Genomic DNA, 26162 nt, shown 5'->3' with positions numbered 1-26162 from the left:
AGAGAGAATCCCAGGCCAACTCCACGCTATCAGCACAAAGCCCAATACAGGGCTCGAACTCAAACCCCGTGAGATCATGACCTGGGCCGAAGTCAGACGCTTAACCGACTGAGCCACCCAGGTGCCCCGCAAGACGGATTTCCGAAATACGTGCCCTGCTCTCCCACCACTACCTGTGACGTGCCCTCCCCCACCGGCCTCCCCACTCATGTCCACAGGCCGAACCTCAGACTCTGCTCAACCACCACCTCTGAAGGCTTTCAGGATCCCCTCTCATTGAATGCAATCTGCCCCTTCCCTCAATTACCAGAATTCGCATGACTCACTTGAATGACATTTAGCTTGCAGGGGTTCCATTCGAATTGTCTCGGTATTATTTGTGGCTTTTGGAAGCTCTTGAAGACAAGAACCACCTCTCATATACACCCACATCCTCTAACTGAATGACAATGGAGTCCTGCAGTTAGCAGGTACCCAGATACCAGATACATAGAATTCAGACGTAGAAGACACTTAATTGCACTACAAAGCAACTCAAAGTGGCTTTGCCCTCAAGTAAAGCATAAAAGTCACAAAACACTGACTAATCCAGAAGAGAACTAGTTGCTAACAGTGGTTCTCATTTCGCTGAGCCTTAGAATCATCTGGGAAGCTTTTACAATCCAGATGCCCAGGCCAATTATATCAGAATCTCCGGACAGAGACCCAGGCATGTGTATACTGTAACGCTCTGGAGGTGTTGGTGTGGTGGCCAGGGATGAAAACTTGTTTCCCGAAGCACCTGCTCCTTGTCATAACCTGGTCTTTGGGGGAAACCACGGGACTACCAAGACTGGACCCTCACACGAGCACCCCTCCAGCCTCCCGCCTCCGTAACGTAGCAGCTGAACTAAAAAGGGAGGCATGTGAATACCTACCCTTCTACTCTACAGGCCAGAACGAAATAAAAACTTAGATTATGACTACTTTTGTCTAAAAAACTGTTTTGCCTTTTTAAAGATTCTAAATTGTCAAAGCCACCTATCATTCTCATTCTTCCACCATCTCTGCTTTCTTGTCTACTAGCCGAGCAAGGTGCTAGCTCAATGGCCAGCACTGTCTCAGGTGCTTCCAACAGAGCCCAAAGTAAGCCTCTTCCTGCTCTCCTCCTCCCCAGAAACCACCGGCAGTGACCGAGGCTGGGCCTGGTAAACATCAGTCCTGGCCTGGCCGGTCTAGACGGCCCCGCGAGGAGCGAGCTGGGTGAGGGGAAGACGGCCTCCCCTGAAGCCGAGGGCAGACCCTCAGGGCACCCAGAGTCCTGCTGGGTCTCCAGGGTCCCACAGCCGCCCGTGTGAGGCTGTGGGGTCTGCAGGGACGGCGCACGGCGGCCACGCGCTCAGGAGCCCAGCGCCCACACCCCGGAGGGGCAGCGCACCCACGCGGCTAATCCTCCAGGGCTCGGCACACGCACCACCTCCTTCCCAGTCCTGAGTTCCGCGGTCCGGACCGTGTCTCCTACTTGGGTCCGGGTCTCTCCGTCCTGCTGGAGCCGGGGCAGGTGCAGGGGCCGCCGGAGCCGGCCGGGCGGGGAGGCAGAGGAGCAACAGAGGAGGGAAGCGCACGCGGCCCCAGACACTGACCCGGCAGCTCCCTGGAGCGAGGCCACCGCGTGCTCCCCTCAAGTTTTCGCAGCGTATCTTCCAACTGAGAGACTTCAGGCAACTTTCGTAAACCTACAAGCCCACACGTGTGCGCGCTTCCCCAACACAGACGCTGGCTGGCGGCTCTCTCCGTGACAAGGCCACGGCCACCCTGACGAGGAGGAGGGGCAGTGGAGGGGGACCAAAAGAACAGGGTGAATCTGAACCACAAAGCCCCAGGAGAGCCCTTCACGGCCCCACAAGGGGTGACAGCGGGGGAAAGCTCAGCAAGCACCGGCCGAGCAGCCCGGAAGTGAAAAGGGCCTGACAGTCAGCTTCCCGAGGGCAGCAGCGGCCACCGGTAAGCAAGCACGCAGGCCGGAGGGCCCATCGGGACGCTGTCGGGGCCGGGCTCCTGGCTCTCTGGTGCCTGCAACGGACCCAGCTCCCAGGACACAGCACCTCCAGCCGCTCGCGTCGCCTACGGCTGCTGGGGCAGGACCGAGGAAACGCAACACAGACCGAATGGCCTGAAAAGCCACAAGCATTCACCGTCTGGCCCTTTGCAGAAAAGTCCCCGTGAGGGACAAGCGCTATGACAGCCAGTGCCTGGCAGGTACCCCCAGGCCTCTACACGGAGCTTCAATGCCCATCGAGCCCTGTGTTCTAGAAACAAGTTCCTTTCACGGTGGCCGTGGCAGAGGCACTGGTGCCCACAGACCCTCCATCGCCCCGCCCACCCTCAGTGCCTGGCGGTACAGCTGGCCACGTCACAGTGCTGCCCGTGGCCTGCCACCCCCACCGGACATGTCCCCTGAGCAGACATAGGTATCAGGGTTAAGTTTTCCGGTAACATATTCTAGTCCACCCTGATATCTTAAAAAAGGGACAAGAGGGTGCGGTCCCATCTGTGTCCCTCTCTTCCCCACAGGGCACGGAGCCTCCCCCTCTCAACCCTACCTGAATCCTAAGCCAACTGTGAGGCCGCGATGACACTGCAGAGGCCAAGGAAAAACTCGTGTGGCTGATAGAACGCAAGACGCACTCGGCACAAATGCGACAACCACGGCCGACTAAACCCTTCCCAAGACCACAGGGGAGAAACGACAAGCCCAAAGGTGACGTGGTCAGGGACGCAATTTGTCTTTGGAGGACCATCCTGCGTCACGTGATGAAACACACATGAGTTTTCCAAGATGTGGGACACGGCCTGCACTCCAAACCTAACTGCACCACTTAGCAGCTCGGTGACCTCACGTGCCCTGAACTGCTCTCAGAGCTCAGTCTTCTGATCTGTAAAGGAGGATATCATCGTCCTCCAGGGATGTGTGTGAGGAGGGAAAGACCAACAGACTGCGCATGACGGGCCCCACCGGACACAGCAGGGCTGCCTGGAGCCAGCAGCTGCCTCGGGTCCGTCTGCGGAGTGGGGAGAGAAACCGCAGCCGCCCCAGGCCACGGCTGTGAGGAACATGCTTAACCCAGTTCTCAACGCGTATCAGCGCTCAACAAAGGAGCCGTGGCTACTTATTAAACGATGCACCCTCCACATCCCATCACCGGCCCGGCCCTCGACACCGGGCTCTGTGCTCACCTCCTCCAGCCTGCGGCCCAGCGAGTGGGGGTGTGCACGGCCACCAGCACCAAGGGAAGTTCTCCCCATGGCCCTCACCCACCAGGATGACCCTGAAGCGATGAAACTAGCCAGTACCTCCTCTCACACTGTGTTCCCAGGCCCGACCGGCCCGCAGCTACTGGTGACAGCAGAAGGACACTCAATTTAGGAGACAAAACGTAAGCAGGGACTTGCATGTGTAGCTACTGTGATGGCTACAGGAATGTCACCTGGAAGCATCCAGAAAGCATCGGAAGTGGAGGCTAGATCCCCCTAGTGGTGAGGAGGCAAAGTGCCGGGAGCTGAGCCACCTCTGCAGACTCTCTCGTTCCCAGCCCCCAAAACCTGTTTTCCCTCCTCCACTTTGGAAGTGACATCCTCTCCCACTTCTAATCCTCCTTCGCTCCGATGACTCTGTTATTAGCCACTTAAAACTTCCACGCCTGGAAGTGGCATCCCAGTGCAATTACTGGTCAGAAGGGAAGGACCAGGCATCCTACAAGGGAAGAGACAAGAGGCCAACCCCTTCAGGTGACCCCGGGCAGGTCAGTGTGGTAAAAGGAAAGACCGTCTCATCTTTTCTGTCACCCCTGCCCAACCTCATCAGTTCAAGTCACAGAGGTTAAGGAACCTGTCCTGGGACAAGACACACAAAGCAGGACCAAAGAAAGCCTGAGACCGATTTGCTCCAGTTCGCCCAGGTACCTCCTTCTCCCATGTCTGGGGCTCAGTCCACACACTCTCCAAAGGCCATTTCTTCTTCGAGAATCCTCTCAATCCACCGAATGTGAACTAAACTGTGCAGAGAAAAATCTCGCCCCATATCACGAGCGATCCGTAACTGCCACACGAGTTGCATTCCCGTTACGGTGCAATGAAGACTAAACAGTGGACACCTGCTCCTCACTTTCACGGACGAGAAGACACAGCTAGTGTGGGGGGAGAGTAACAAGTGGGAAGAACGCCGCGTGCTATTTCAACAATAAAAAGATGAAGCCCTCAACACTGCCATCTGTCTTGTTTCCCTTTTCTTGCACACTTTACTGGAGGAGAGAGATATAAAGAATATGCAACAAATAAAAATAGAATTATAACTTGTTTTTACCCATAAAAGTTGTCTATATAGTGAATTTTTCCAAATAATAAAGATAACATCTGTTGGGCCACCTTGGTGGCTCAGTCGATTATGCGTCCAACTTTGGCTCAGGTCCTGATCTCACGGTTCATGAATTTGAGCCCTGCGTCGGGCTCCGTGCTGATAGCACAGAGCCTGCTTGGGATTCTCTCTCTCTGCCCCTCCTCCACTGTGTGCTCTCTCAAAATAAATAAACTTAAAAAAATTTGTTAACCATAAAATTTCGAATAATTTTAAATTTTTTTTTCAACGTTTATTTATTTTTGGGACAGAGAGAGACAGCATGAACGGGGGAGGGGCAGAGAGAGAGGGAGACACAGAATCGGAAACAGGCTCCAGGCTCTGAGCCATCAGCCCAGAGCCCGACGCGGGGCTCAAACTCCCGGACCGCGAGATCGTGACCTGGCTGAAGTCGGACGCTTAACCGACTGCGCCACCCAGGCGCCCCTCGAATAATTTTAAACACAAAAAGTAGAAAGTAAAATCCATTCCTCACCCCCAATATTGTGTAATCATTCAAATCCTTTTCTCATATGCAACTAAGAACTCCATTTTTACATAAAATGACATAATACTATATGTAAATTTTATAACTTGCTTTCTCACTAAACAATACACACTGTTGACATCTTTTCATTTGAACTGACATTGATTTACCTCACTCTCTTCAAAGACTGCCGATGAAACAAAATTTAGCAATGAGCCCCCTCAACTGAGCCTGATTCCCTCCTCTCTCGCACGCAGTACTGAGCCTGATTCCTTCCTCTCTTGCGTGCAGTGCTGAGCCTGATTCCCTCCTCTCTCGCGTGAAGTACTGGAGTCTGAGGAAGGCGGGATAAAGTGTGAGGCAGACAGCCGATGGGGTGACACACTAAGGCAGACGCTAACTGACACTGAAGGCCACCCGACCACTACCTTCTGCTCCCAGCACATGGCTGTCAGCCATATTTCTTTATCCTGTAATCACACGGGCTAGCTTTTTCTCATTTCAAGTTTCAAAACTCCTTATAAAACAGAACTTTGGAGAAAATATTACATGAGCATTTTCTCTTTGTTTCGTCTCAGGCTCTACCTTCTCCCGACAACACCTCATTTGACACTGAACTAAATATGCATGAAACAAGACGAGTGGAATTCACGAAAAGCATGAGGAGAAGTATCGCTTTTATCTTCCCATCAGTACCTGTGGTTAAGACTGTCCAACTTAACACAGCTTGCCAGATAAGAAGATACTAGAATATTCACATTAAATATTTCTGGTTAATGAGACTATTTCCAGACATTTAGGTCATCCCCACTCCTCTAAGAAAAATATTTTACTGCCACAGTGGCCTTGAACAAAGCCTATCGAACAAGAGTGAAATGGGGATGTGTGCTGAAACGAGGTCAAAGCACCTTACCCAAGCGGCTTATACCTTATACAGCGGGCGGCGCACGTCGATGGGGCAGTTCTGTATTACTTCATCGACGACATCCGAGATGGACTCCATAAAGTCTGGGTTGGCAAACTAAATTTCATACAAATGTAAAAGAAACATTATACATTTCTGTCAACAGGACAAAAGAAAAACTCTTCTCAAAAAGTAACTTTAACAAATACAGAATTCACCATTCCTTTAAAAACTTCACTTTGGAATGTTCAATGTGTCAAATGAATCCCATGTGACTGTGTGTAGTGATGATGACATATGTCCCCTTAAGAGATGAGACGTGTGATGGGGCGCCTGGGTGGCTCAGTCGGTTGAGCGTCCGACTTCAGCTCGGGTCATGAGCTCGCGGTCTGTGAGTTCGAGACCCACGTCGGGCTCTGTGCCGACAGCTCGGAGCCCGGAGCCTGTTTCGGATTCTCAGTGTCTCCCTCTCTCTCTGACCCTCCCCCGTACATGCTCTGTCTCTCTCTGTCTCAAAAATAAATAAACGTTAAAAAAAAAAAAAAAAGAGACGAGACACGTGGGTTTAGTGAGGGAAAGTGATCGGGCTGACAAAGAGACCAGCTTTGCATTAGGAGCACACGCGTGATTGTGTGGGATACGGAACAAGGGACACGGTGAGTACATAGTAACACTTACGAATATTCATAGTATGAAAAAATCAGCCAAGATATAACAAAAAAAAAAAAAAAAAAAAAAAACAAAGAGCACAGTCAATGAAAGATCACTGCACCGGGCTAGAAGATGGGGGGAGGGGTACATCTGTGATGACGGTGGCTTTAAAATGACACAATCAACACGGTAACAAGCAAGCTGAGTGAACAGCCTTAGATCTAATTCTACAACTTACATAAGGTGAAGTATCAATAACTCGGTTACATTGCATTTTAAGCATGTTTTAGGATCAAGGAAAGCCCGAATGTACAACAGTCTCAGGGACCCAGGTGCTCAGCGGCTCACCCGACACTGTCACCTTTATGGCTGTTGTAAGTTGGTGTCGTCAAAGGCAGGAGGGAATGAGCACGATGTGACTAGATTGTAGGAACTCGTATGTGTGTGACATCCCCCTACACAACAGTCATATACACAACTCAAAACAGGCAGCAGTTTGTAACCTAGGGAACATAAGCTGAATTAGGCAGAAAAACAGACCAAAATACGAGTAAAATGCCTTTCATTTAAACCTTAAAATGCTGCCTCATAATCACTGCTCCCGCAAAACTAGTAATTCTTTGGGACTAACAGTTAAACTGATGACGTGTGTAATTCTCAAGCACTACGTGACGGCGGACAAGGCCAGCCCTCAGGCAGAAGCTTAACCCACCCTGCAGGATGGACTGTCCTGGGCTAAACCCTGGGATTAGGAAGGATGGTCACGAAAGAGGGAAAGGCCACGTGTCACCCCACTTTCAGAAAGAGGCAACTTCCACTTGGTCCCTGAGAGAAACTAGTTTCCGCAGCAGCGTGAGCTCGCTTTGAATTCCATCACCTTCTCTGCTCTCCCCAACCGCCTGCAGGCCAACGGGTCACCGGCTTTTCGACCACGAGGTCTGTGCGGAGGCAGAGGGCAGCAGCCACGCAGACGGGGCGGCCTCCACGCACGCGACGGGTCAGTCCTGCCACGCACACCTCACTTGTGCACTCTCCGGGAGCAAACCTCTTACCTCCGGGTGAAAGAAAATTTCAGGCCCCAGGAATCTTTCGTAGCCGACGTCTATAATGAACTTCTTCTGGTTGATCGCGTTAATGCCCGTGTACTGCTTGACCCACTTCCGGGGATCCACGTCATACTTGGCAAATTCCTTGACTATGTCCGGGCAAATGTAACAGTATTTCTCCTGGAGACACGAGCACAAAGACGTCACGAGGCAGTAACCGCGCAGTCTCGTCCCTCCAGCAAACGCCCAGGGAGCCCAAGCACTGAACACAGCAGGACGCCAGTGTGGACGTGCCACCGGGCCTCACACTCGGTCACCTTTCACCGCAGACACGACTACGCTCTTATGTCGGATGTGTAAATCCGCTCTCTTTGCAACTCAGCTATGAACCGGTCTCACTCCAACAGATTTTGTTGCCGTTCTGTCTGGAACCACGTCTACACGTGTCTACTATGCGTCCTGTCTCCCGTCTCCTCCTCCCTTACGCCTCTGAGGCCCCCACATGGCTCTGGCCCGGGCGCTCCTGCCGTCGGCCTCTGGACCAGCAGGCCCGCGCCGAGTGCAGGAGACTGATCCTGACGCCTGCCACGATCGATCCGTTGGTCGTTGACCTGCCGTGCAGTCGGACACGGCCCAGCCACGGGCCCCGGGACGAGTATTTCCCGCGTGCCGAGGCGTACAGGATGTGCAAGGGATCCCTGGCCGCCAGAGCACACGCGCTGGCTGAGCGCCGCACAGTTCGCCACGACCACAACGAAGAGGCCAAAGACACAGTATGTTGTGTGGTGGCAGGTGCCGCCGAAAAAAAGCAGACGCGGATAGGGGGACGGGGGTCCTATGCGCCGCCGCAAGAGAGAACCGCGAGCGGCCTTCACCCGGCAGCATCGGCAGCCAACCGGAGATGCGCACGGCAGTCGTCCCCTCAGCATCTGATAAGGCCTGACGGGGAACTGCCGGGTCGACCATCGGTCCTCAGAGCTAACCTCGGCACACCAGCAGGTGGCAGCTGCCGAAAGGAAGCTTTCTGTGGGCAAGAGCCAAGTGGGCGCTGCGTCAGGCACGCAGCTGGCGCTCACCACAGATTCCGGAAGGCCCTGTGCAGGTGTTTCCATGACATTAAGATCAAAGTTTCTCAGCATCCCTGAAACGTATTCTAATGCCATCCTTGATCTACCCTAGCAGAATTTTAAGACGGACGGCAAGATCTGCTACACATCCCTGTTCCCTGATGACAGAGGGAGGGGGGGTCAGGCAACACGACTTTAAATCCACCGGGCTGCGGACAGCGACACCGAGCTGTCCTCAGAGCCCGGTCCGTTTCTCGCGGCATCTGCCCTGGCTTAACCGATGGCGTGAAATGCCTCATAAAGCTGGGCGGAGTGCAGCAGTCTTCGCCTTAAATTCTGGACCCAGGCTGCAAGGACGATGTGTGCCACGATCTATGCAGCCTCAGGCCTGCTCATGGCCACGGGAGATGGCCACAGTAGCACCACGACACTGGGGCACCTCTCAACCAGGATCTCTTGGGGTACCTCTCAACCAGGATCTTTCCAGGATCTCTTCCTCTACGGAAGCAGAGAGGAGGCAACAGGCAGCAGGTAACCCACACGCAGGGCCAGCACGGCTCATCTGGAGGGTCAGGGAGGAGTCTCCTACTCCGGCCCTCACAGCTGAGCAGGACATCATCATAACCTGAATGGCCCGCTCCAATCTCAGGGTCTGGACCCCGCATAGCCTGTGAGTAAAGCAAACACCACCACAAGGACCGGGAAGGCACCAGTCACCACACTCAATAATCTTTACGAGAAATGGAACACTCACACTCCCCACAGGGACCCCTAAGTGTCAGGGACAAGAAGTTCGATTCTGATTCCCATTAGCAACAGACTTGGGATGGCGAGGAAGCATGAATCAAATATCCAAATTTCCTTCATTGAAGACAGGCAGGGAAAGAGGGAAAGCCTTGGAAAACACTTTAGCCTAAAAAAGAGTCTTGTGAGACTTCTGTCAATTCTGCCCCCGGGTCTGCCCAGAACTGTCCTGTTCTGGCACCAAGAGCACCGAATCCCAGACGCTCTGGGCCCAGGGGCACCGGGCAGCTGGCCATCCCACCGGCAGGAGCCGGACCTCTACAAGCACACCCTGTCCCAGAAATACCCCTGGTCCCGCCCGGAGAGACGTGCCAATCTGCAGTCATGTCTGACGTTTCCTCCACCAGCCTGTTACCTGCTATTAGATGGGAGGGTGGGGTTTAGGCTCGTTCCCCTCAAACGCCTCTGTGGCTCAGAAAGTGTGTGTCCCGTGAGGAAGGAGATGCTCAAGGTCACACATCCCACCTCACAACCTCGCTCCTCTCCAAAAACAAACCCTTCCCTCTTAATCCACGTGATAACTATCCTTGCATCACTGAAATCTCTTGCATTTGACTCAAACAATAATTTGTCCTGATTCTGAAACGTAATAAGGGAAGTTCCTTCTAAAAGCATCTTCGTTTAGAAGGAACACAGACGAACCGAACCGAAGGGTCGGGCCCAGCAGACACCTTAAGCGAGGACCGATGAGCCATGTTTCTTCCAATCTTTAAAACCCCCCGTAACTTCTCCAGCGTGGTAACTAGAGGCCAGAAAATACAGATGGGTTTTAACGATTCTGGACCCTAGAAAGGCCTCAGTCTCCACGGTTATTCTCAGGGCAAGGAACCTCGCACGGCAGTACCCGGCAGGAGTCCGAGCCCTGGCTGGCTTTGCAGACTTCCTAACACCGCTGTGGCTGCCGTTTGCTGCTCATTCCAGACGTGAAGCACATGCAGTTAATTGAGGGTTCCATCTAATTAGGCTCCAATTAAATGATGCTGTACTACGTGCGCCTGTGCTCAATACCCGTTATCAAGCTGTACTCATTTACAGCTGGAGCTTCCACAGCATTTATGCTCAGAGGAAAAGGCTAAGCTTTGAGGCTTTCTGCCCCGCAACTCAAGTGGTAATCAGAACGAGAGACCCACGTCCTCGGGGAGAGGAAGGAAAGCGGGGGCAGGGGGACGGTAGCAAGGGGAAGGGTCGAAACACCATTCTCCCCCTCCCATTCCCCCCCACCCCTCTCCGCCCAAACCAGCCCATTTCCCATCTGTTTTTACCTTGATGGCTTTTGCGGTCTCCAATGACTGCTCGGGAGGGATTCCCACCTCCCTCTCCCTTAGCAGCTGCTGAATGAAATAGGTAATATCTCTACCTGCAATCGGGATGTGTTTGATGCAGCTTCCAATTACATAACCTTCTGCCTAAGGAAGAAAAGAGGCAGAAGGACCAGAATGAGTAACTCCAGTAGGGCACAGCTCCCCGGACCCCGTGTCCCACCCCCTCGCGGCACACCAAGCGTTTACTGAGTCCCCACTGTGCACAAAGCCCAAGACTGGAGGTCTTTTACAGTGACTGCATGCACAGTTCCATGAATATAACCTGAGACTCTGTGTAAGCAAGCAAAATGATGACCGTGTCAGGAATGTGAAAGGAAAAGCCGGTTCATTTCCAATAAGTCATGCTGTCAGAAGAGGGAACTGTTTTGTGTTCGTCTAACAAAAAGGGAAAAGTTTTACCTACAAACTATTAAACCAACTATAAACCTACTTATATTTAAGAGTCAACAATCTGGTTCAATACCGGGGACTCAGACAACCTGCATTCGAATCCTGGTTCCACATTTGTCAGCTGGGGGACCACGGACCAGTCTGTCACCACGTTTCAGCCCCACAGTATGAGGTGAACGAGACCCCACGGGGGTTTACAATAGAGACTTGAGGAAGGCAAGCACACAGCACTGTTTCTGGCATGTACTCAGGACTCAGTAAATAACCCCATTTATTGCACGAAGAGCTATACTCGCTGGGAGTAATTCTGGCAAGTTACCCCCCAGCCTGTGCATTTGGAGGCCAGTGCTGGTCAGGACAGGGACCCCTCTCACTCAGCTGCTTTCCCAGCAGGTGAAGCCTGCCCACCCGTGCCCAGAGAGCAACTGTGGCCGTGCCCAGAGCTCACAGGCCCACGGCGTGCAGCGTGGCCCAGGGCCCTCGCCAGCCTTCCCGGGACACACGCGCCCCGCTCACTCTCTGGGGGCTGGCGGCCAGAGGGGATGGCTTCCCGCCATGGTCCCTGCAGGAAAAGAGGAGCGTCTGCGCCACATGCCCGTGTGAGATGGGGCGGAGGGGACAGTCCACCTCGTCTACAGTTGATCGGGGCTAGTGGTTACCAGCACTGCACAGTCAGCACTAAGCTGTAAGGGCACGTGACTGAGTTCCTCGCGTGGTTTTTCTCATGTACCTGAACTCTAGAAGAAAGAAAAGATTTGGTCCCTCCACAGAGTCCAAGCTATTTATAAAATATCTTAGTATGGAAATAAAAGTCATGTATAAATTAAAGATCAATCTAAACTCAGAAGAATACTAGCTGACACAAACCACTCATAATTATCATATTGCATGCCTCACTCGTAACGTTTTCTACCAGAAAGTCAACCAGTGTTAAGTAAGTATCAGCTCCATCGTAGCATTAAAGACTTTAAGAAGTAAAAAATAAAAAATAAAAAAAAACCTAGATGTCCAACAACAGGAAAGTCAATGAATGAATTATCCCAAACCCACGTGATGGGCTACTAGGCAATTATTAAATATTTCTTCACAGAATATTTAAACACAAGAAAAAATACTAGGCAGAGATCAACATGTAAAACGTAAGTTTAGAATCCTATGATACAGTTAGAATACAGAACCAGACATAGAATATTCCAGTTTTGCTTAAAACATACATATGTGTGCACCTGAGCAAAAGAACGTGGAAAGCTCTCCAGACAAAAAGCATAATGCAGTTCTCTGGGCATGTTTCTGGGTCATGTTATTTTCTTCTCCACATTTCTGTTAGTTTAGTACAACTCGTACAACAAATGGAATTTTTATAATCAGAAAAAAAAGGGTAAAAAGACAGAGATAAAAACTTCTACGACCACTTTCTCTGTGGGCCTGCACTTGGCATGAAATGTTTCCTCCTCTTCTCCTCACCTGAGACACGCGCCAGGCCAGGCCACAAGGTCCTCTGCCGTCTCTCCCCGGGGCTCAGTCTGTACTCAAGGTCAAGGGCATAACCTCAGGGAGAAGCCGGCGCTGGAACCTGCCAGTCAGCGTCACACACCAGGCCTCCTCGGGGACCCACAAGAGGAGTCAGTGCGCGGAGACCGGCCCAAGGGTGCAACCCGCACCGGACCTGCAGGGACCAGCTGCCCCGGCCCCAGCCCCCCCACCCCGACCCGGCAGGGGCCCGAGGGGACAGCACGGGGCAGATCTGGCTTTGCTTCTTCCTGACTGCAGGTGTCTCCTGAAGCCTGAACTAGGAATCACTTCTCTAACGTTTTGAAAATTAAAACCAACAAGTGACATCACAGAGCATTCTGCAAGTCAGAATGTGCCTTCTCTGCTGCTCACTCCTGAATACATTTGAAGACAGGAAGTCATTCCTCTAAAGCATGAGCCACTCAGAGGAATACAACCCTGTCACGGAACGGCGATAACCCCTCCGGTGGCCAGGCACCACGCCTACAGTCTGGAATCCAAGATGACGTCTGTCCCAGCAGCCCCGCACGTGGGCCAGGAAAACCTCCCTGGTGATGCAAACGCCTGGAGGAGCAAGCGGAGGCCACGGGACCAGACCACGGCTGTCGTCCCCACTGCAGGACCTTGCCACTCACAAGTGCTCACAAGGACCAGCTCACAAGTGCTGACGCCACGGCCCAGGGGCGCTGTCCTTTCTCATCTACCGGGTGTAAAAGCTCTTGCTACCTTTCCTAAGCACAGCCGTGACTTTTAAAGTGGTGTTTTAATTACAGAAAGCGTGTCTTCTTTCATTTCTTCCCTTACCTCGAAATCGGGTGAGGCCTACAGAGAGTGAAGCACTGAACATCCTGCTTACCACTGGGATGGCGTGAGTGACCCCGTCCCCGCTGTCGATGACGATCCCCGTTAGCGTGCGTTCGCCAACTTGCCGAGACGTCCAAGATGCAGCCAAGGCCAGCACCGCCTGGATAAGAGACGCGGAATCGTCAGCACACAGGAATGTTTCTCAAGTCGTTTGCCGTCAGGCCTATCAATACGCTCTTTCTTACTTAGTCCACGTAACTCTCCACCTCCCCTGTCCGCCACCCTCCCCGAAAATCCAAATTCCAAATTGAACTTAAGGATTATGAGGTATTGAACACACTTAAACTGAATGAGCCAAGTTTCCAATAAAATAAATCAAATCTGGGGGCGCCTGGGTGGCACAGTCGGTTAAGTGTCCGACTTCAGCCAGGTCACGATCTCGCGGTCCATGAGTTCGAGCCCGGCGTCGGGCTCTGGGCTGATGGCTCGGAGCCTGGAGCCTGCTTCCGATTCTGTGTCTCCCTCTCTCTCTGCCCCTCCCCCGTTCATGCTCTGTCTCTCTCTCTGTCCCCAAAATAAATAAAAAACGTTGAATAAAAAAAAATTTTAATAAAATAAATCAAATCTGTACAAAGGAAAGCCCATGAGAAAGGAACTTTATAAAGGAGTAAGAAGATTTTCATCTCTAAGCCACTAGTTCCCAATGGGCTGCAGTAAGGGATCACTTGTGGAGTTTATAAAAATTTTTTTTAACGTGTATTTATTTTTGACAGAGAGAGCGAGAGGGAGCGCGCATGAGCAGGGGAGGGGCAGAGAGGGAGACACAGAATCCGAAGCAGGCTCCAGGCTCCGAGCTGTCGGCACAGAGCCCAATGCAGGGCTCGAACCCACAGACCGCGAGATCATGACCTGAGCCGAAGTCGGATGCGCAACCGACTGAGCCACCCAGGCGCCCCACTTGTGGAGTTTATAAAAGAAGAAAACACCGGTTACCAAGCCTCACACCCGGGAACTCTCATCTGGCAGGACCAGGGCAGTGGCTCTCAACCAGGGGCAATGTCGCCCCCAGAGAATCTCTGGCAACGTTGAGAACCACTTGGGATTGTCACTCAGGGAAGGAGAGACAGGTGGTGGTGCTGCTTCTAGTGGGTAGAGGCCACAAAGGCTGCCAAACATCCCGCAACACACAGGGCGGCCCCCACCACAGAGAACGGCCCATTCCAAAGCTCCGGGGCTGAAAACCTTGGTCTGAGTTGAAGCCTGAGAATCTTATATAAAATGCCCTCCAGGCAGCCTTGATGCACTTGGCTGTGGTTCAGGGTTTTCTAAAAAGTCTCCCTAATCCATGCAACGTAAATAACCTATGAGAAGAGATTTCTGATTGAATAGATGTAGAAATGTTGGGATGAACAGACCTCTTCAACGCAGGCATTCTCAGGGCCTTTACTCTGCTACCCACTGTAAGTCACCACATGCAGGCTACAGCACATAGGATCTCCCAAATTATTCTCCTATGCAACTCCTCTTCCTTTTCCTTAAAAATAAGGGACCAGGTATCATGCAGAAAACATTTTGGGAAACACCTATCTCAATATTCCCCCAAATTTCAGCCAAGTTCTTTATACAGGATCACAGACAAACAACTACCAAAACCAACAAAACTCCCCACACCGTGAACAAGAAGTTTCAAGAGAAGTTCTGGAAGTTTGTGGAAACACAGGAGCCCAGATCCATAGGGGCGACCCTCTAAAGGTGTTTGTTTTCTTTTTTAACAGACTCCATAGTATCTTTCCTCTACTATGATCAAAAGTGAGAAAGGCCAAAAAGAGAACCATATCTATATCTCAATCTTGTCACCCAAAGAAAACACGTTAGATTGTAAGGCATGTAAAAAGAGCCAGATACGTTCTAGATCAACAGTGTACATATAAAAACATAAATCATGGAACACGTTCTTTATAGTGTCTGAATGGGGTGGGGGAGTTGTGTTCAGGGAGTGGGAAAATGAGAACACACAGCACACTCCTACAGCAGAGAGCCTTTGGATTCACCATTTCCTCCACGGTTACGCAGCTAAGGTCTGTTGGGAATTATAAAAATAACTTTGCCCTTACCTGAACTGCAATGTAGAGTCCTGGCACGTTAAATGATTCAAACATAATTTCTGCAAGATATTCTCTATTTTCTGGTGTATTCAGTGGAGGCTCTGTCTGTAGGAAAACATTTGCTATATTTAGTGATCACCCAAATTTCCTGTAATTACATCAGAACCATAAAAAAATTAACCTAAAAGCATGTTAATTAGGATGCTGTATAACTCCCTAATTTTACAGATAGAGTACATTTACAGCGATTAATTAAAGAAATCTGGCTGTGAGTTGTAAAAGCTTTAAGATGGCAAAGACTTGGGGAGCCTGGGTGGCTCAGTTGGTTGAACATCCGACTTTGGCTCAGGTCATGATCTCACAGTCCGTGAGTTCGAGCCCCGCGTCGGACTCTGTGCTCACAGCTCGGAGCCTAGAGCCTGCTTGGGATTCTGTGTCTCCCCCTCTCTCTGCCCCTCCCCCACCCATGCTCTGTCTCTCTCTGTCTCAGAAATAAAAACATTTTAAAAATTAAAAAAAAAAGATGGCAAAGACTTCTCAAAACATTTCTGTTCTTATTACCACCACCCCCAAAACAGGAACAAGTTACAGCAAATAAGATTCTTTCTTCAATAACGTTTAACACCTGAAACTGAACGGGTCTGCCGCAAGTTAGTTGCCAAGGGCAGTAAAAACTCAAGCGAAGACTCTGAAAGAGGACAGCAGCGACTCTGGACCCCAGGCGAAGTACAGAGCTCTCCCCAGGAGAACAGAAGCAGGGAGCCCTTGTTTGGAACAAGAGCATCGGTCTGAGCAGATGAGCCGAGGAGCCGCCCAAGCCCCACCTGCCGCCAGAGCACAGGACACAAGGTCAGAAGCAGCATCTCTGCCGTCGGCCGCGAGGGAGAAAAATCCAGGGGAGAAGAAGCGGCTTCCCCCAGACACTGCCCTGCCCCCACCCCCAGCCCCAGCCCACGCTCACACAGGTCCAGGAAGAACACCCTCCATTCAAAAGACGAGGGAAAAGTGCACAGAAACCAGCCAGAGACCATATAAAAATACTAAGAGAAGAGCAAGAGGAGAGGGGAGAGAGAACAGGAAAACACATGCCCAGAAAAATAGAAAAACAAACGCAGATACAAATCAAGACCAAAATCATCTCAAAAAACTCAAATGTCTATTTTAAAATCATCACCATTATCAAACTGGAAGATTAGAGAAAGATAAAAAGAATAAATAAACCTGCTCTTGGTCATTCAGCAATATGTTGTGAACATTTTTCCATGCCAATAAATATGGTCATACATCACATATTTAAAGCTGCAAAAAGAAAAAAAAAAAGAATAAATAAAAATTCTCTGGGCCTTTCGGCAAAAAAAGAGCCCACAATACCCTTTGTTATAGACTGAACTGTGTCCCCAAAATTCGTATGTTGAAGCCCAACCCCCAAAGTCCCCGCCTTTGGAGATGGGGCCTCCGGGAGGTAATTCAGGTGCAGTAGCATAGGACTGGGCCCTAATTCAACAGCACTAATGTCTCTGTGAGAAGAGGAACCGACACCTGAGAGCTCTCCCTGTCTCTCCACATGTGACCACAGAGGAAAGGCCATGCGAGGACACAGTGAGAAGGGGCCACCTACAAGCCAGGAAGAGGGCCCTCACCAGAAACAAGCCTTACCCCACCGGGATCTTGGACCTCAAGCCTCCAGAACTGTGAGAGCACAGAGGCCCGTGGTTGAAGACGCCCAGCCTGTGGTCTTTTGTTACAGCACTTGGTGCAGACCTCGCTGCCTTTCCAGTGGGAGAAGTTCAGCCAGCCCCAGCTAGCAACACAGCGCCATTTAACACTGGGACACGCGGGGACACCTGGGCCTTACAGTCTTCCAGGCAGGAAGGTGTGGCCCAAGAATTCTACATCTGGTCACAGTGCCAGTCGAGCATGTTGCGAAAACAAAATTTCTTTAACATACAAGAACACAGAGAAGCCCTTTGTGGATGAGCTCGATTAGAAGATAATGTTCAGCCAAAGCCTTACAGTGAGCACTTCATCCTTTCACGACGCAGCACCGAAGATTGCTCTTTTCTGGGATTTCCAGAACAGAATGTAAATGTCATAAATTAAAACAGCAGAAATAACATCAAGCTGAAAGGTATAAAGGAAAAGGAGAGAATACAAAGACAATGATATCCTCTTGCCATGGACTCAAATACATTGCTTTAAACTGATCAGGCATTAGAGGCATTAGTACATACAACGTCATGAATGCTGACATCAGAACAAGTTCAGTAACAATCAATCAAAAGCAGAAGGCAGAAGAAAGGAAAAGGAAGAAAATGTGGAAATGTACCAACTTGCTCACTAATCACAGTAGGAAATAGTCAATCACCTCCAAACAAACACAGAGTAAATATATGCAATTAGTTGTATTAAATTATGTTTTAAGAAATACCAAATTAGAAAGAATACACACTCACTACAAAGCAAAGAGAAAACTAAGCCTGAGATTTAAAAAATTAACACATAAATAAAACACATTAAAACCAGAAAGCATAACATAGTGCAAAATAGCTCACCGAAGAGCAAACGTGCCTGTCCCGTAGCAACATACTAGACCAGCATAGTCCAAAGGAGAGTTCTGAAGTCCCAGCGGTTGGGTTAAATCCCAGCCTTTGACTCTACTGTGGATGGAAAGTGATTTTCTCTCTCTGGGAAATGAGCACTGACCTCACAGAGGTGGAAAGATGGATGGAGTGGAAGTGCTTACAGTAGCAGCACCTGGCACGCGGAATGTGCTTGATGAGAGTGAATTATTACGACTAAAATCTTCAGCAAACACAAGTGAGAAACTCACTTACTAAAAAAAAAAAAAAAAAAAAAAAAAAAAAAAAAAATGTCTCTCAGTGAAGACCATGAAACAAAATAAAATTACATTGTGGAGACAAGAGACCCATCTAGAGCAAGATGCTCCAGACAGGTCAAATGTCAGCATTGTCTGTATCAGAAGAAGCGAAACCACCTAAATGCCATCGTGAAGGACACGATTAAGTGAACGACGCCATATCCATAAAGGAGAGCACCTGCCCCAATGACAAAGAATGAGATCCATATGTGCTGCCATGAAACCATCACGACAAACTGTTACATGAAAAGGGAAAGGGGTCTCCAGAACCTCTACGTTCTGTTTTTTGTTTCAATATTTATTTTTGAGAGACAGAGAAAGACAGAGTGCAAGCAGGGAAGGGGCAGAGAGACACAGAATCCAAAGCAGGCTCCAAGCTCCAAGCTCTGAGCTATCAGCACAGAGCCCGATGCGGCGCTCGAACTCACGAACTGTGAAATCATGACCTGAGCTGAAGTCAGATGCTTAACCAACTGAGCCACCCAGATGCCCCCACCATCTACATTCTTAAATATTCCTCTGTGTCAGTAACTTCTAACGAAAACTTTTTAGCAAACGAAGAATTGTTCCAGGGGCAATGACCAGAGCTCTGACAACAATGTGAACACAGTTAACCCTGCTGAACTATGTGTTTAAAATAACAATTAGGAGGGTAAATTTCATATTACATTTTGATCACAACATTTTTATTTTCTTTAATATAATAAAAAGAAAACAAGGTGGGTATTTTGATGCCACTTACACAAAAGTTTATGTATAATCCACATGTCTGCACACAATTACCTCTGGAAAGATACACCATTAACTGGTTAAGAACTGATAAAGGTGGTTTCCTCTCCCTCCTCCTTAGAAGGTTTGGGAACCGGAACAGAGGTGAGAAGGAAACACACTTAGCCCTGGAAGCCCTTAGGCACCTTCTGAATCCTGTGCTGTCTGTGTATATTACCTCGTCAAACACACAAACAATCTAGCTATCAACCAGCTGCAAGCTTTGGTTTAAACTCTTGTGCAGCAACTGATGCAGAGCTCAAACACAGGGCCACGAGAAAGTTTTAATCACCGCAATCAGAATCAATATATTCCCTGGATGGGAGAGACAGAGAGCAATCTTAAAACACAGGAGAAAAATAATGAAGTCATACACAAAAGCAGATCATAAATAAGGGATCTAAAAGTCACTCAACAACATATTACATATTTTAAAGTCCCTACCTCAAAGGGTTGAGGTTAAATTTGCTAATACCTGCAAAGCGCCCAGCCTATAGTTAATGCTATAAATGTGGCTGATTACCGTTAAAGACTTCTTTTGGTTAAAGCACACAAACAAGGCCTGCAGATTCCAACAGGATTGGCCACAATCTCTCTCTCAGAGAACCTATCAATCCGATCAACCTGAAAAATGGGCCTAATAACCACCCACCTCAAGGTTGTTGGCGGAATTAAAGAAATATAGGTAAACACTTGGGGAGGGTGGGGGGAGCCTGGGCACAGAGCAAGTTATTATCAATACATGCACTGCAAAGCAGCAGAAATCACATACGTTAACTAAAGGGAGCTATAGTTCTCTCTCACCTTGAACGGGAACCCACGTACTTGAATAATAACTTAAATTTATAAAAATAAATAATAATAAAGTATTTACGCTGCATAGAAGTGGGTCAGCATCAAGAGAGAAAGGTGTAGAGGGTCTGGAAAGTACGAGCATAGTCGGGCAGTGTTTGGTCCGAAGCAAACACCAAGCCTATAGGAAGACATCACCAACAGGAATTATGGTGACCCGGGGCGCCTGGGTGGCTCAGTCGGTGAAGTGTCCAACTTCGGCTCAGGTCACGATCTCGTGGTTCTCTTGAGTTCAAGCCCTCCGTCAGGCTCGCTGCTGTCGGCACAGAGCCCACTTCAGATTTTCTGTCCCCCTCTCTCATCTGCCCCTTCCCAGCTTGTGCTCCCTCTCTCTCTCAAAAATAAATAAATCTTAAAGAAAAAAAAATTACAGTAACCCTGGCTCCCTGGACTTTTCTGGAGTTTAAGTTCAGTGTCACATATGTTCCAAATAAACCCCAAATGGATAAAGATTAAGTATAAACATCAAATGGAAAGAGAGTCACTACATAAAAATTTCGAGCTATAGATGTTCAAAAAACATAGGCAAAAAAAAACAACAGAAAAAAAAACATGTGCTGCTGACAAAAGTCTCCTCCCAATTACGTGAAAGAGATCACTATATAGACAGAATGCAGTACGTCTATAAAACGCGGTCTCCTCAGCCCCAAGAAGGAAGGACGCTCTGACAGCTGCCACACCATGCTGAGTGAAGGAAGCCGGTCACAAAAGGACAAATACTGGGTGATTCCACGTGTACGAGGTCCCGGGAAGGGTCAGATTCACACACACAGAAAGTGGCGGGGGGGGGGGGGGTGCCAGGGGAGGGGCTGGGGGTTAAGTGTTTAACGGGGACAGAGCTTCAGTTCTGGAGACGATGGGGTTCGCGGCTGCACGAGGTGAATGTACTTACTGTTGATGCCACCAAACTGTACATTCAAAAATGGTTACAATGATAAATTCTATCAGAAAAAAATTCTAGTTCAGAAAAAAGTTCATAGAAATCCCAGCAATAGGGGGACAAAACAGAGGAGACTCATAAATATGGAGAACAAACAGAGGTTACTGGAGGGGGTGTGGGAGGGGGGGGATGGGCTAAATGGGGGAGGGGCATTAAGGAATCTACTCCTGAAATCATTGTTGCACTACACGCTAACTAATTTGGATGTAAATTTTAAAAAATTAAAAATAAAAAAAAAAAAACCACAAGATTCTTCAGTGGCTTCTCAAGACCACCTGATAAGTTCAATAAAGGAGTCTATTTGGGCAAAAAAGAAAAGGAAGGAAGGAAGGAAGGAAGGAAGGAAGGAAGGAAGGAAGGAAGGAAGGAATCCCAGCAAAAATACAAGCAATAAAACACTGATTATCCACAAGAGCACGGCACATGAACAGGAAATTCACAACAGGAAAGAAAACTAAGACACATGTGAAAAAATGTTTAAGGTCAAAGTTGTCAAGAAACGCAAATAAAAACAAGGTGATTTTTTATTCCATCAACCAATCAAAAAGGGCCTCAACGAATGCTGACGGGAGTCCACACGGTGGCCTCTGTACAACTGCGGGCAGAGCACGAACACGGGGTTAAAGGCTCAGAAGGCGAGTCATACTTCTGCACCCCAAAATCAAACGCTGCTAGTTCTTTTTATAGGGCTTACTTATTTTGAGGGGGGAGACGCAGAGAGAGAGGGAGAGAGAATCCGAAGCAGGGTCCACGCTGCCAGCGCAGTCAGACGCAGGGCTCGAACTCATGAACTGTGAGATCACGACCTGAGGCAAAGTCAAGAGCGGGACACTCAACCGACTGAGCCACCCAGGTGCCCCTGGTAGTTCTTCTTATACAAAAAAATGCTCTAAATAGAGGGCGAAACCGTATGAGCAAAGACTGTATTGTTTCTTACAAAATCAAGAAACTGGAAACACAGTCAACGTCTAAAAAGAGCCGAACTGCTAAGCAGACAGGAAGTACCCACTGGATAGGGGACCACACGGCCACTGAAACAAGTGATGGCAGCTGTGCGAGAAAATGAGGCAGCGGGTGGGGCACGCAACAGTGAGTGCAAACCATCTAGAAGCAGGAATGGAAAGATCAGACGACACTATGCCCAATGTGAATAATTAACTTGCTACGACCGGACTGTGGAGAGTCCCAGAGATGTCCTCCCAATGTTCTGCCATACTTGCAGTTCTGGAATGGAAAAACATCGCCACCAGAGGCCTGAAGCCCCGGGTCACGGCCTGTAGGGGAAGCGCCACAGGAGCTGCTATCACAGCCTCCTGACTTAACGCATCCGCAGATGCACAGCACAGGAGGGGGAACGGCACACCGTGACAGGGCTCTGCCCTGCCTGCTGGCTCCCCGGAGGATGACACGCTCCGCACAGGCAGGACCCGGCCACGGTTCTGCAATCGGCTCAGTTCTTGTTCTGCCACTGTCCTCATGCCTGCGGTCACGTCATACCCAGCATCCACTCTGCCTTCTGCCACGCTGACCGAGCACTGATCAGTCACAGGAGGTGGCAACAGGCCAGAGGAAAAGCATTTCCCGGACTTCACCTTGTGGACAGGGCTCACCAAGTGGGTACATTCCGGCCAATCAGAAGCAAAAGCTGGTGAGCATGGCTTCTAGAAAAGCTCTGTACAAGGTTAGGACTTAAGTAGTAGTCTCCCTCTTGCCCTTATCCCCTCCTCTCCTGGAACACAGACATGATGACTGGAGCGGCAGTAGCCAACTTGTGATCCTGAGGTGTCCTTAGAATGGAAGTCATATGCTAAACATAGTGGAGCCCAGAGGTCCCTAATGACACTAGAGAACCACCACACCAGCATTGTCCCCCCCCACTACTTCTATTAAAGAAAGATAAAACCCCTAATTTGTTTAAATGACTGTTTTTTACACTTTTATTATTCACTGCCAAACAATTCACCATCTGTGAAGAATTTACACTAAAATCTATGTATTTCCATTTAAGGGAACGTTTATGGTATAATTAGGCTCTCCTGGCTCTTGAATCTGGTTCAGCAGTAAGGGCAATATCCTCAAGGATTCGGAGAAACGTAACATAAATCCGCCCTCCTCCGTCCTTCAGTTCTTCTGTGCTTCCTAGCCATAGTTGTTCCTTTGGGAGAGCAATTTATCTTTTTTTCCAACAAGGGACACTTCACGAGTCTGCGTGTCACCCTCACGCAGGGGCCGTGCTGATCTTCTCCGTATCGTTCCGATGTTAGTGTGTGCGCGACGAACACAGATCAACTGAAATAAAACCTTCCCGAACCAGTACGTATGACAATATCTAAAATGGCAGTATTGAGTTTTTCTTACTTTTTTTTAAATACTGAAGCATATGACTGAAACAGCACATAAATGCAAGCAATGTAAACATGCTTATTCATAACAACGGTAAAATATCATCTGCTACGGATTCAGAGATGAATAATTAATCAGTACCACAAAAATCAATCCCTATTTCTGGAAAAAGACAGCAAAATGAACACACGTACCTACATTGCTCCACTCCCACATGCCTCTGTAACTGCAGTAGAGAAACCTCAAAAACACAAATCCTCAAGGCAGGGAGAGCGGGACAGCAGATGACAAGATACCGGAAGCTGGAGAGCGCACGGCCAGTGGTAACTATAGCTCGGCGAACCCAAGGAAGCCAACCCGTGCACTGGCCGCCAGCCACCGTACTGGGCAGAGCGGGTCCGAGTCATTCTCAAGAACAGGAAGGAAACTACGGCAGCGAGACAGGACATACTGCGCGTGACGACTAATTCTCAGGGATGCCCAGAGAGCTGGCTGAGCATTATTTCTGGGCGTGTCGCGAGGCTGTTTCTGCAGGAGATTAGCATCCGGTAGAGCGAGTAAAGAGACCTGCCCTCACCGACGTGCGTGGGAAAGGCGGAGGACGGGCGGCATATCCTCCTCTCTTCCCTGCCCCGCCCCACTCGAGCCGGGGTGTCCGTCATCCCTGCTCCTGGACACCGCAGCTCTCCGCTCTCAGGCCTTTGTGAGCAGCACGTGCTGCTTGCTTGTTCTGGCTTGATTCGTGTTCAAAATATGTGCACATCTCTCCTGAAGTTATAACTCCACTTCCACTCAAGGGCACTGCAACCCTCTAAAACACATGACTCTATTTTGAACCCTGGGCAACTCGGTACTGAACAGAGGACAATTCTCATTTACTGTCTCCTCGGTCCACATGACCAATACGACTTGAGTCTCTGAAACTTCTTGAAAAACAGGAGCTGTCACGAGCTCATTCTCACCCTGTATGTTCAGATGTCTGCTCGAAGCAGAAAGAACAATTCTGTGAGCTACCAAGGGACCTATAATTTAGACCTCTGAGACGCTCTAACACCAAGAAGCTCTCATGTGATGTAGCAGTTGAGCAAATGTCTTCAATTAACTTCTATGACTTGGCCGTAAATCTCTACACTTGCTTTCCTCCGCTTTAACTATTCCATTAACTGATGATTAAGGGTATAAACCTGAAGGAAACTTACCATTCTCATCACTTTCTCAGTCACCGCCTGCAATGAAGTGACTTACAGAATTCAAAGCACAATGTACATAATATAATATTTTCCTATCTTTAATAAACTTGATTTTCTTTAACATTCATTATAGATACTCGTTTTTGGCAAATGGACTTCAGCTTTTCCATGGTCAAAGCAAACACCTCCGATTCCTTCCTGGCAAGTGGCTTTACCTCACCAGCCTCTAAACATGCCAAAAAAAAAATGATTTTAGGGAAAACTTCCTGCAGGCTGCGTCCTGGTGGTAGCGTTTGCTCCACAGGCCTGCTCTGTGTGGAGTGAAAGGGAGGAATCCTGGCGCAGAGGGCTGAGGCAGACAGAAGGAAGCAGCTGGGCACGGTGCCTGGTCCTACAACCCCATCCAACAGGTAGTTATGTGATGTGCTAGAGAAGGAAACACGCCAAATGTGACAGGTGGGAGCCTGTGATTTGTTTTGGCTATAAAGACAAAGCCACTCAGACACACTGTCAGTTTCCTGGCTTCATTTATTTTACATAAACCACTGTAGGTACACAGGATAGAAAATACACAGTGGCCTGGAAAACACATTACCCATACTTGGCAATTCCCAGTTGCAAAGATACAGCCAGAAAAACGATCAGAGCACTTTCAAGGACTTGCCTTAATAGATATCAAATATATAGATTCCACAAACTACCACAATAGCCTTGCAGTTAACATATTTTAACTCAGATAATTCTAAAGCACACTCCATATTTAACATTAGAAAGAATTATATAATTGGATCTGGGACCATTTGACAATATCCTCGCATGGAGAAAATCCAAAGCTAAATTATGTACGTTTTAATATGCAGCTTATGTTACATGCAATTGCTCTCTATAAAGCAAGCGTTTTGAACATGTAATTAATTTTAACTTAAAAAGAACATTTCATGGAAGGAAATACATAATGTTGAGTAGAACAACTAGAAAAGATTCCATAACCAAGAGACATTTCTCATTTCTCTGTAATGTTTTATTCTATTTGAACAAGATCAATTAAGTACCATAATCAGGACCCATAACTAAGCCCAGTCTTATTTTATAATAAGACTTAAAGCCGAGCAAAACAGTAGCTTCACTGGTTTCCTCTGCTACAAAGCAAAAATCCTAGCCCTCCAGCTCCATCAGGAGGGCATCGCTACCCACACACGGTCCCCCCCGCCCCAATCTTCCTCGCTGACGGAGTCTGTTTAGGTACTCACCCTCCTGGGGCCAGGCCATCAGACACCGTCCCCTCCCCAGCCCCCAGGAAGAAATCGGATTAGTCTAAACCCATCAATGTAATTTCATTCCCCCTGCCAGTGACCAGGCCAGGCAGGGACAGATGGGACACACAGGCTGGGAACATTCCCGGGAAAGGGACTCTCCATTCTTACAAAGCGTTTCTACCTCTAAGAGTGTCTAAAGCATGAGGTGGTGCCATCCTGGGGCCTGTGGGGAACCAAGGCCGCTCTAGTGCCCTCGAGGGGTGAGCCCTGCAACCGCCCAGCTCTGGCCTTGCTGTTCTGACAGCTGATGATCCCCTGTTAACTTCAGACATTTTTGATGAGCCTTCTGTTATGTGCCAAAAAAGCACCGGATTCATACAAATGGCTTTAGCAGGAATTTAAAACTCTCCAGGGAAGAATATCTTGCGTTTACAATCTAAGTAATCTGGGGGCACCTGGGTGGCTCAGTTG

At 49.0% G+C, this 26162-nt stretch overlaps 1 protein-coding gene and 1 non-coding gene across 6 annotated transcripts in view; both read right to left on the bottom strand.

Annotated features, from left to right (window-relative positions):
* Positions 1–26162, bottom strand: part of ACTR3B (actin related protein 3B) — a 93307-nt gene that overhangs the window by 31888 nt on the left and 35257 nt on the right. For 4 of the 5 annotated variants that reach the window (XM_047096457.1, XM_047096452.1, XM_047096455.1 and 1 more), the window contains 5 exons: positions 15474–15569; positions 13412–13519; positions 10594–10737; positions 7467–7640; positions 5788–5880 (listed from right to left, as the gene is read on the bottom strand). In XM_047096457.1, coding sequence (XP_046952413.1) covers positions 5788–5880; positions 7467–7640; positions 10594–10737; positions 13412–13519; positions 15474–15569 — 615 coding nt within the window. Of the gene's footprint in view, positions 1–5787; positions 5881–7466; positions 7641–10593; positions 10738–13411; positions 13520–15473; positions 15570–16685; positions 16765–26162 lie in introns of those variants that run through there. The other variant, XM_047096456.1, reaches the window with a different exon arrangement.
* Positions 23084–23186, bottom strand: LOC124525205 (U6 spliceosomal RNA). The gene has a single exon (XR_006965428.1). It is a non-coding gene; the product is annotated as a U6 spliceosomal RNA (small nuclear RNA).

The sequence above is a fragment of the Lynx rufus genome, unplaced genomic scaffold, assembly GCF_022079265.1.
Source record: "Lynx rufus isolate CCGP_SWC_20201006 ecotype Redwood Valley unplaced genomic scaffold, mLynRuf1.p SCAF_4, whole genome shotgun sequence".
Taxonomy (NCBI): domain Eukaryota; kingdom Metazoa; phylum Chordata; class Mammalia; order Carnivora; family Felidae; genus Lynx; species Lynx rufus.
Note: the sequence above shows the minus strand (reverse complement) of the source record. Positions and strands in the feature narration are given on the sequence as shown.